This window comes from Pteropus alecto, unplaced genomic scaffold, assembly GCF_000325575.1.
Source record: "Pteropus alecto unplaced genomic scaffold, ASM32557v1 scaffold123, whole genome shotgun sequence".
Lineage (NCBI taxonomy): Eukaryota > Metazoa > Chordata > Mammalia > Chiroptera > Pteropodidae > Pteropus > Pteropus alecto.
The window spans coordinates 7,312,623-7,324,133 of record NW_006433950.1 but is presented as its reverse complement, the minus strand read 5'-3'; the positions used below and the strand labels follow the sequence as shown (position 1 = coordinate 7,324,133).

The 11,511-nt window shown below is 53.9% G+C and overlaps 1 protein-coding gene across 2 annotated transcripts in view; it reads right to left on the bottom strand.

The window, feature by feature from the left end:
* Positions 1–4,675: 4,675 nt before the first annotated feature.
* The window catches only part of CPNE2 (copine 2), a 28,590-nt gene continuing 21,754 nt past the window's right edge, over positions 4,676–11,511 (bottom strand). Inside the window, exons 13-14 of one of the 2 annotated variants that reach the window (XM_025044619.1) lie at positions 6,523–6,759; positions 4,676–5,267 (exon numbers count right to left, since the gene is read on the bottom strand). In XM_025044619.1, coding sequence (XP_024900387.1) covers positions 5,160–5,267; positions 6,523–6,759 — 345 coding nt within the window. In that variant the 3' untranslated portion in view covers positions 4,676–5,159. The remainder of the gene's footprint in view (positions 5,268–6,522; positions 6,760–11,511) is intronic. The other variant, XM_006908778.3, reaches the window with a different exon arrangement.

The following is an 11,511-nucleotide window of genomic DNA, read 5'->3' as shown; positions in this document are numbered from 1 at the left end:
CGTGTTCCCAACTCCCTCCCCATACATCACGACGGCTAGATTGTGTCGAGAAGGTTGGGGCCCTTCTGATAGATTTCCGTTAATGGTGTCTCAGGCGGGACTGAGAATCACTGGTGATCGATTCATCACATTCTCTTGTATCTAGAGTATTGGAACTGAAACACGGGTTCTGTCAAACCCATGAATAGAATAAGCAGGACCAGGTCTGTCCTATAGGTGAGAGGTGCCTGACCCCACGGCTGCGGACCGGTACTGGTCCGTGGCTGCATGGCAGGAGGTGAGCGGCGGGCAAGTGAGTGAAGCTTCATCTGCATTTGCAGCCGCTCCCCAGTGCCAGCATCACCGCCTCAGCTCCGCCTCAGATCATCAGGCATTAGGTTCTCAAAGAAGCCCTGGTCCATGCTGCCACACAGATTGGGGACCGCCGCAGCGAGCAGCTTTGGAAAGCATGCAGTGTAAACTTTGTGGTTCAAACTCAAAGAAGAGAAAAAACAGGGCTGGAAAGAAACACTGCTTTAAACCATAAAATGCAGCCCTGCTACTGTAATAGAGAATTGGGGTTTTATAACTAAGTAATATGGGATAAAAACCGTTTGGGCTGGGTTTCTTTAAACCTGCTTACGTTGTCCCCAGTGGTCACATTCTTACAACTCTTGAACTATGCGAGGGAGAAAGCTCGTCTGTGAGGAATCCTGTTGCCAGCTCTATTTGTGGCGCGCACTGCCCTCTCAGCCACTTCCTGCTAGCCATCTACCCACCTTTGGCCCTGTCACCCACCTGGGTTGGGAGAGAGGGAGAATGAAAGTCAAAGCATCCATTTGCCATCTATAAAAAGCAGGGCAGCCGATGTGACTGGACTTAAAGATGCAGCTGGTGACCTGTTTGTGTATGCCTTCCCTGGCCCCAGGACCTGGGAGGAGCAACAGTTGGCTTCTCACATTTGGAGGGGTAGGGAGAACTTGAGTTTTTTTCAGGATCATTCTAGACTGAGAGTCGAGCCCCTACCTAGGAGTGACTGAGTCTTGTATCTTGCGTCCTTATTTTTTTCACTCTCCAAGAGTTCTTTTCTCTGGCTGCCTCCTTTCCACCCACGAGAGAAGCTTCATTTGCCTGAGACTTTCCTGCTTCTGCTGCTCCACCCTGGAAACCTGGATATACCCACAGTGGTTATGAGCTTGGAACCAGACATATACCAGCTGGGTCACTTGGGCAAAGCCCTTAACCTCTCTGGGCCTCAGTTTCCTCTTAGGTAGATAGGAATAGCAACACCTACTCCCTAGTGAGGGTGATAGATAATCTAGATTAAGTGCTTGGTGTGTCTGGCACACAATGCTCAGTAAACGGGTAGCCATCTCGTTAATGCTCTCGCCGTTGGCCTCCCCCGTTTCTAGGTGGGGTGTCCAGAGTTTCTGTTAGTGATGATTTATGGCAGGTTTGTCCTTCCTACTGGCCTTCCTCAGTTGCAGCTAGAACATTGACAGGATGAAGGGTCAAATCCGGCAGTCAGAGCTCCAACCACCAGCTTGTTCTGTGTGCCTCCCTCTTAGCTAAATGTTAATTGCTCAGGCACACCCGGTTCCTTGGCTCGGGTGTCCTAGCTGTGGGTATATGGCTCAGCTGTCATCTTAAGCCCCTCTAGAAAAACAAGAAGGAGATTTCAATAGCAATGCACCATCGTTAGGACTTGGGTATTTTCTCGATTTGCTGGCATGCCCAGCCCACTTACCCAGGACAGGATGGATTGCAAGTTCTCTGCGGGAGGCTAGAGTCTTGGCAGACTTCGTAGTCACAGGTTGAACACAAGAAGTCGGTCTGCACATTCATGCCTTAGTAGTGCTGTTAAGGGCTGGCTGGCATTTTCCTCTCACCTGCCGGAGCAACGGTTTAGAGAGAGAGGGAGTGTCACAGCAGTGACAGGCAGAATGTGGCCCCAGCACTGGAGCTTGGCAGAGGAGGCGGGCAGCAAAACCCACAGTCAGCTTCCACTCCGAGTGTTAGACTCGGCTGGGCTTCTCCCTTACTACTTTAGTAATAGTCATGAATGTCACTATCTCTTATGATTTGTTTTCTTTGAATCTGTACCAAGCCTGCTGTGTACGTGCCAGGTACTGTTTGGGACATTTGTGAACCACTTTTGTGGACTGTAGTGTCTTTGACCCTGAGAAAAAGTCTTGCAAGGCACCCCTTCTCTACATTTTATTGAGGAAACCCAAATTCACTGAGGAAACCCAAATTCATTGAGGAAACTCAAGTTCAGTGACTTGCCCAAGGGCACACAGCTAGGTGACAGAACCAGAATTTTCATTTTGAGCCTTTAACTCTACCTCTGGCTTTCTGTGGTCTCAGTGAAACTTTAAATGCCAGTGCTCAGGCCTCAGCGGAGGTGATGCAGGGTGATCCTTCCAATTCTTTTCAGCCTACTAGTCACGTGTGAGAACGAGTAGCAGCACGAAGGTTTGGTTTGTTTTTATTGAGATATAATTGACATATAACATTAGTTTCAAGTATACAACATATTCAATGTATATGTTTTGAAATTATCAATCGCCACACGTAGTTATAAAATTTTTTTGTGTGATGAGTGCTTTTAAGATCTCGATTAGCAACTTTCAAACGTACAATACAGTATTGTTAGCTATAGTTACCATGCTGAACATCACATCCCCAGGATTTAATTATTTGTTTTTTTGTTTTTGTTTTTAAGTGGCAGTTCGGCCTGGTCAGGAGTTTGGGCGCGTTCATGTCCCCTGTGAGCTCAAGTCAGCTGATAGTAGAGGGCTTGCTTGCCTGACCCACCCAACGTTGGGCAGAGAAGGAGGAATAAAAGGCAGAGTTGGCTGGGCCCGCTCTTACGTGAAGTGGGAAGCGGGGGCGGGGGCGCCACACCTGAGTAGGCAGGTCCTCCACAGTGAAGCACTTGGGATGGACCCAGTTGGAAGGCAGGGATTCTACCTTCACATGGCCCGGGAGGTGTCAGACTCCCCAGTTTCACTAATCTGGTAAATTATTTCCGTGGGGAGGTATAAGTGAGAGGGCTGCATGAGAAGTAGTCACCCCAATACACCCATCCCCCGAAGGCTAAGGGGAGGATGTGGGGCTGGGAGGAGAAGGCTACTTCTCTAGAGAGAGGCCTCTGGTCAACAGGACTTGACAGATTCCCCCAGGCTGGGATGGGTACAAACTTCCCTGCTTGTGACATCCAGCTAGGCTCACTTCAGCCATCAAACGGGAGGGCAAGCCAGCGGTCTCGTGCTGCTGTTTCCACCAATACCCAGCCTCGCAGTCAGCCTGGAGGCCAGGTGTGCACTAAAGTTGCCAGATGTGCTGGTCCCAGGATTCCATCCATGTTGCCAACTGGCCCCTGGACCCATGTGCTGCAATTTCCCAAGGTCCTTGGCATCAGGGCTCCATGCAGTCCTGCAGCCCTCAGGAGAAATGAAGGTGTCTCTAAAGGATATTTCAGCTGACGTGGTAGCCACAGAATTAGCAGAGGCATTGAAAGTTTAGGAAGAAGATAGATGTCTCTCGTTGGCTCCCACCAGGTGAACACTGGCTCCTGAGGTTACCAGGTGCCCGGAGGTAGGAACCCGCCTGGTATACCACCCGGTACACCGGTCTAGTAGGCCACTGGCAAGAATGACCTGGGAGAGTAGGTTGAGGTAAGTGACTTCACAGTCTCAGTGAAGAAGGACAAACTCAGCAGCTTGAGCAGAAGACCCTTGTAGGGTTGAGGGAGGACACTCAGAGCAGTGGAACAAGCGTGGGCCCTGGAGTCTGCCAGACCTGGATCTAAGTTCTGGCTCTGCCTCCGATAGGTTTGATTAGCTTCTCTGCTTGTTTTCTCATCTCTGAAGTGGTCACAGACAGGCTGATGGAAGGGTTCATCAGGATTATACCTGCGAAACAGTTAACACGGAGCTGGGAACCGTGCTTAATATAAATGTCAGTTGTTGGTTATACACCAGCCTGTGGCAAAGGGGCTGTCTAGGACTCCCGGGGTGGGGGGGGAATGTGGGGGGAGGTTGGTAAGAGAGAAGGAAGTGTTATATGGAAGAGGGAGGGAACTGAGGTGGGGTTGTACAGACTGGTTCCCTGGCTGGCTGCATGAAGTTGGGCCTGAGCCCAGAGAGGGGCATGTGGGAGAAACCAGTGGCTGCTGGCAGCAGGGACAAAAGCAGCCCTATTTAGTTAGCAACCTGAGGCCAAAGAGCCTTTCACACACTGCAAATCACAGGGCGGACCCCTGTGTCTGGGAGACCCGGAGGAGCAGCAAATGGGTGGCAGTGACTGCAGTCTGTGTGTGTGTGAGAGAGAGTGTGTGTAGAAGGGCATAGGACAGAGTGGACCAAAAGGAAAAAGGGGTAGTGACCATGTGGTGGCTGGGCCAGCATGTGGGGACTCCAGAAATGCGTGCGCTCTGCAGGGGCCAGAAAACCTACAGTCGCCGGTGGGGTCCTGTGCATTCTATTCACCCACAAATATTTATCGAGCGTATACGCTGCCAGGTTCTGTGCCAATTTAACAGAAGTGTCAGAGTTTGCGTGGAATGCAGGTCCCCAAGTAGAAGTGATGACATTGACCTCATAGGCTTTCTGGAGAAAAGAGGTTTTCATGTTCTTTACCCGGATCGGTAAGTCCATCCGATCAGTAAGCTGAGGAAGGAGCTGGCACAGGGACATCTGCAACTCCTTTATTACCCCGCATATGACACACAGAACGTGGTCACGGTATTAAAAAACAGAGCAGGAGTTAGGTGCAGGCGTGACACAGAGTGCACACTGGGGACACGCTGCTCTGAGTCGGCCGCCAGTTACTGGGAGAAAACCAATTATGATTGTAAAAATTTTATTCTCTTTAATAACAATAATAATTCCACGAAAATTATACAAAGTACATTCAATACTTAAGAATGGGGAGGGTGGGGAGAGGGGGAGAGGGAGCCGGTTTGGCCCGGCAGCATCATCCGTCGACTCCAACAAAGGATGCCCAGCTGGCCCGGGGGAAGTTGGGGATGGAGGTCCGGTTGTAAAAAATAAACATGTGGATCAGTTCAAAAAAAAAAAAATCCACCCACAAGGAAGCAGGGTGAGCGTGCACGTTCCTGGGGCGGGCGGGAGGCCCAGCCGGCATGCTGCTGCTGGGCACGGACGGGCCGGCGCTCAGGCGGGCTCCGAGTTGGTGGGGGGCAGGTTTTTATGCTTGAAATACTGCACAACTTGTTGGGGCAGCTCCGCCAGCACGGCTTTGGCCAAGGTCTCTTTTGCCGCCTGCAGGGTCGAGAGCAGGGTGGAGAGAAGAGAGGATAAGGGATTACCAAACGGGAGTCATGAGGGGCAGGACGCCAAGGGAGCTGCTATTGACGGTGTTCCCGGAGGACGAAATCAGGGCCAAGGGCCAGGGCGGTCTGAAACTGGCGTCCCTCATCCCTGTCCATGCCTGAAATGCCACCGTTCGCAGGGCCTGCCTTTACGGGAGGTGTAACTCCTAAGCACTCGAGATGCCCGGGAGTAACATTTTAGGAAGAAGTTGTCTGTGGGAGGCTTTTCGGGGAAAGAGCTGGCGGAGGCGAGCTGCACGGCCTACTCATCTGGCAAACATTTCCCGAGCACCTCCTTGGCTGGTATAAACAGCCACGACTGTCTGGTTTACTGCTGAATGTGCGGCCACAAGCCAGGCACAGGGAGGGGTCAGTCGATGTCCCATGCGTGTGAACGGTGGCCGATACCCGGCATTTGTCAGGAAGCTAATGCCTCCAGAGGAAGGAGTCAAACCATCTCAGGTAGGTCCAGAGGGTCCTGGGTAGAGATATATGAGGACCACTGGGTACGAAACAGAGTGGTCAGTTCTTGCTGGGACTGGCTCCCAGATCTGAGCCAGAGTACCCCGAGGGGCCCTATAGCTGAGAGAACTGAGGCCTAGAGGTCAAGGACTTGTCCAAGGTCACACGGTGCCTCTGGTCAAATAAAAGGCTGGCAGTATAGGGGGTGCATCTGACGGGGCTGGGCTCCCTCTGGGGTTCTTCATGGGCCCAGCTAACAGGAGCCAGGTGGGGCCACCAGTCCCTGCTGCAGAGGCCCTTAGGGAGAAGAGGCCATCCTAAGATGGGCCTGGTTTCCCACTCATGACATGAGGAAGCTGGGCGACGGGGTCACCGCAAAAGCCTCTCGCACCTCTAGGCCTTTGCTCTCGTCCTCTGTCTCCTGGAAATCTTTGTGTCGCATGGGTAACTGACTTCTGGTCAGGGTTCGAGGGCAGGTCCCCCAGGAAACCCTGCCCTGGAGCCTCAACTTGGCCTGGCCACCGCGCCCCTGCTGCGTTCCATCAGCTTGCCGAAGCAAGTGCTCACGCTCACATGGCCTCGTCTGGGGCACATAGTAGGCCCTCAGGAAGCATGCGGTCAATGGGGCTCAGGGTAGAGGAGCCTCGGACGAGCAAACAATCCTAGGACCTTTGTCCTTGATCGTTACTATGGCTCCGGGGGTCCCGTGACCGTCCCCTCCCCAGCCCGGCCCCCGCACTCACGTTGCGAAACTCTCTAAAGGGGACAAACTGCACGATATCGCGGGCCGCTTCCTCCCCCGTGTGGGAGCGCAGCATGCGGCTGTCTCCGTCCAGGAACTCCATGGCGGTGAAGTCCGCGTTACCCACGCCCACGATGATGATGGACATGGGCAGCTTGGAAGCCTGCACCACGGCGTGCCGTGTCTCCTCCATGTCGCTGATGACACCGTCCGTGATGATGAGGAGGATGAAGTATTGCTGCAGGAAGGGGGTCAGCCGGCATTCAGCAGGGGCACCCCATATCCCTCCCTCCTATCTTAACCTTCCCAAAAGCCCTCTGACCCCTGGGAGGAAGCTGGCTCTTCTTCCCCAGCTGTAGTCAAATCCCAGCCCCTCCCCTGGCGCCCTGGCCCCTAAAGACCTCAGTTGTTTAAACAGCGGAGCACAAACTGCCCTCATCCCCCTGCCCCGCGTGTTATAGGCTGAGAGCCTAGGACCCAAGGCCCAGCTCTTCTAGTCACCGCACTGAGCCTCTGACTTGACTCAGTGCCTCAGTTTCTTCATCTGCAAAGTGTAGGAGTTGCTACACTTCTCTCAGAGAGAGAAAGTGCCTGCCACGTGGCAGCAGCTCGCTGATTAATCGAGAGCTGCATTCCTGGCAGGCAGGCCTGTGGCTGGCGAGGAAGACCGCTGGCCGACAGACTCCGTGAGCAGCCTCTCTGCTCGACCTGCACACGGATCCCCGTGCCCCTGCTCACACCCTGCAAGCATGGCTGGACGCCGAGACACCTTGCAGGAGCTGAGCAGGTCAGCTAGGCCAGTGCTCCTGGGACCGTGGGACTCCGCTGGCAACAAGCAGACGGGTCACACACCAGACAGCATTGAGTCACAGTGGGAAGGGTGTTAGTTTTGCAGAGGTCTTTCAATCCTATAAACTGCACCCAGGAGGAAGTCTCAATTTGGTGTGAGGGTGTCTTTAATACCTTTCCACCACTTGCTAACCTTCCTTACTAACAAAGAGAGAAGGCAGGAAGCTCAGAGCTGCAGGGGACAATGGTCTTTAGCTAGACTTTAATATCATTGTAGTTTCTTATATATTTACTGTTACTCTATAGCAAATGATAACTTACAGCAGATTACAAAGTTTCTTTATAAAATTAGGCAAAAAAGTACTGAATGAGTAATGTGACTATAGTATAAACTGCTGAGTTGGAGGTGAGTGAATGAAGTCCAGGAAAGCTCACTGGATGATCCGTAGGCGGAGGCCCCAGGATTCCAAGCTGGCCGAGACCTCGTCTTCAGCTCAGCAATGTCCTTAACACCCTCTGGCCCCTTCTCGGGGAACTCGGTTATGCCCATCCGTAAAAGAAACAGAAAAACCCATATGCTCCTAATCTCTGTTTAGGGCTTTTGCCTTCCAGTCTGACCATTCTGATTCTCAGGAGAGAAAGTTGGGGCCCAGACTAGTCAAGGTCATGGAGCTAAGTAGAGCAGGCCAAAGCCAGCCCTCAGGGCAGCACTTGGTCACCTTCTCACCTGTTTGCTCCCTGGGGAGTGTACAGAGTATACAAGATACACCCCTAGGATGCCTTGTTCTCCTGCCTGTTCCCCAAGCAAACTACGGAAGGAAAGAGGAGGGTGAGCCTTGTGGAGGCAGGTACCCCATCATTCTAACCCCAGCTCTCGGCAGCAGTAGGCCAGCTCCTCCTGCACTGTGCCTTTAAGAGAGCAATCCCTTAGCTAGGGATACCTGTTGCTATGGAGATGGCAGCCTGAATCCCTGCAGTGGAGGGCTGCTGCTGCCAGCCCCCCATTCCCAAGGGTTGCGGGGGGAGGGCTCATAAGCCCATCCAGACCCTTGTCCCCCCATAGCCCACCATCATCCCAGCACGCCTTCCCTAAGTGGCCCTAGAACCCCGCTTCCATCCCATCAGAAATAGTCCAGGGCAATATTTCTGGGGCACCTAAGCTGAGAGGAAGGAAGACACTGAGAGGCCTGGCAATAGGAAGAGTGCCTGGCCTTGGCCAGCAGTGGGTGGGACTGGTCTCCAAGCCCATTCCAGCGGCCTCCCACCTACCTCCCCTCATGACACTCTTGCCTCCCCCCTTTTCATCGGCGCACGGCTACACTAGGAGACTTGGAGTGCAGAGGCCTGGGCCTCCCTCGGAGCCCTGGAGCGTCTTTCCCCAGGGAGGTGGGCGCAGACAGGGCCTGGGTTACTGCGGGACCGTGGGCACTGACAGGGTGAGGCAGTCTCCCATGTCACAGTGACAAGGACCATCCAGACACTCCCCCGTCACCCTCACACTGTGATTCTCCTTTTAGAGATGAAATGGGCTGAGCGAGGTTCAGTGGCTTGCTCAAGGCCTCCCAGACAGGATGGTACAGTCTAGATTCTAACCCAAGCCTGGCTGACTCCAAAGTGGGGGCTCTCCCACAATGTCCTCTGCTGCTCACTGGCATCAGGGCCCTGCACCCTCTCTCCCAGCACCCCAGGGTCAGAAGGCCTGAACGTCCAGGATAGCAGCCCAGGGCAGGACCCAGAGCCACGGCACTGGACTTTAACCCTTGCTCCTGTCTGTCAACCCGCCAGCCACAATGCCCACATCCATGTGCCTGGCCTCAGCTTGGGGTCAGCAGCCTGGGTCAGCCTTGGCAATAGAAGTACAGCTGACAAGTCCTTGGCTTCTCGTCCACCCTGGGCAGAGCCAAGGCTATCCAGGAGCTTCTAAGGTCCGTTACAACCCCTGGGGCCCACGGCCCTAACCCCAAGACGATTCAGAGGGGAGGTGGCTGTGGAAGGGGAGGATTTAGGGTGTAATCAGGCAGGAAGAAGTGGGAAGGGGCTCTACTGTCCCCACAGCCAGTTCTGGTCTACGCTACCCCAAGCTTTCCCACCTCCATATGCCTTTCCTGGTTTACTTCCTTCTGCCTGGCATACCCTCCTCCACCACACCTCCAAGACCCATCCGAGTGTCCCCCTCCACCCCAAGCACACGGGAAGGCCCTCCGCAGCCCTGAGCTCTGCTTCTACGGCCAGCATGGCCCCACAGGGAGGGCTCCTCAGGGCTGCCCCTTGCACCCTCTTCTCCACCTCATGAGCTTGCCCCCTGTCCGTGCTTCAGAAACACAACCAGCTCCAGAAACACAACCAATCTCTGTCAGGTCAAACCCAAAATGCAATCTCCCAACTCGTTTCAAGGGTGGAGTATCTTTCGCCTTTATCAGAGGTTCTTTAGGCTTCTAAGACCCTAACTAGCCACTTCCCCTAATCCATTTAATGTGTGATTTGGTTTGTATGAAACTGACTTGACCGCAGTTCCAGGCAGGATTCAAGGAAGCAACACTCGACACTTGTGACTTATTTCTGGGAAGCTGGCTGCCGAAGACCCTGTGGCAAGAGTGGAAGGGAGGAAATCCCCGGGGTCCTGGCTGCTCCCCAACTCCCCCTCCACGGGGAAACCAGACACCCAGCAGGCCAACCAGAACGGGACATGGATGAGATGGCCCAGGTCTTATGGGACAGAGCAGAGGGAAGAATGAAGGTCACATGATAAAAGCTCCCTGGCCCCACCTCACCCTTCAGTGGCTCCTCACTGCCCTCGAGAGAAAATCCAGATTCCTCACGAGCTTCCAAAGCCCTGTGGGAGCTGGCTTACCTTTCAACCTCACCTACCACAACTCACCCCCTTACACCACACTCTCCTTCAGCTATGCCCACATGCCGTGCCTCCAGGCCTTGGCACGTGTGGTTCTCTCTGCCTGGGACATCACTCTCACACACACAGCCTTTACAAGGCTAACTCTTAAGCACCCTCCCAACTCAGCTTAAAGCCCTCCGTCTGGGTTAGGTGCCACCTTTATGATCCTGTACGTCTATAATCACAGGTTTAATCACCTTGCATCACAGCTGCAGCTTCCTCACCTGGCTCCCCACTGGACTGTGGGCTCTGGGAGCACAGAGGCCATTATCTTGTGCATCACAGTCCCCCCAGTGCCACGCAGCATATGCTTGGTAAAGACATGTCACATGAATGAACGGAGAGACTACAGCCCTGCCTAGAGCAACACTTCCTACCACCTGCTCTCGATTTCCTGTACGTGGGTGTGCATGCGTGTGGGTATGTCTGGGGACAGGGAGGGTGACGCTACACCAAGTGTTCCCCAAAAAACAACTGTATAAAAGCATCAGTTAATTTCATCAATTTTTTTCTTGTGCTCGGCATCACCAAATGCTGGCCCAAGGGGTGTCCGCAGAAGATTCAGCCACCCACGTTCATTGAGTGCTTATTATGTGTCAGGCACGGTGCAGAGCAATTTATGTGCTGATTTGGCTGAATCCTCACAATGCTTCTCTTAGGCAGGTACTGTTCCATCGTCTACGCTGTTCAGGTGAGAAAACAGATTCAGAGAGCTTAAGCAACCTGCTGTGAGTCACATAGCCAGGAAATGGGGAACCAAGGTTTGAACCAGGTTGAGGGGCTTCCAGAGCTTGGGGCTGAACCCTCAGACAGCCCCACCTCTCCCACCTTCCATGCAAGGTGAGTCATGGGACAGAGTACAGGCAGGAGGCGGAGACATGTGGGTACCAGCTCTTGGACATCCTGTGGGAGGGGCCAGTAGAGACCAGGCCCCACTCCTGCAGCCCAGAAATGCTTAGAGATGGCCCAAGGTTGCACAGCTGGGGTGGGTGACAGTGCCTCCCCAGGGTGAGCGAGCTGGGAAGACGACCTCCCCAGGTCGGGCGGAGCAGGTCACACAAAGTAGCTGCAGTGTCAAGAGGGTTAGAACTAGTCAGAACTCAGACTTGCTCAGAGAAAGGGCCAAGTCCTTCCCTCTGGGGGCCCTCAGCAGTTGTTCCTCAGAACATGAAAGCACCTTCCTGGCCTTCTCCAGGGCCCAGGGCCCCTGCAGACCTAGGATCCGGCAGGCACAGGCCCACGGCACCCCAGGACCCTGCCTCCTGCCCAGTCCTACCTGGCATGGCAGGTGAAAGGGCCCTGGAGAGA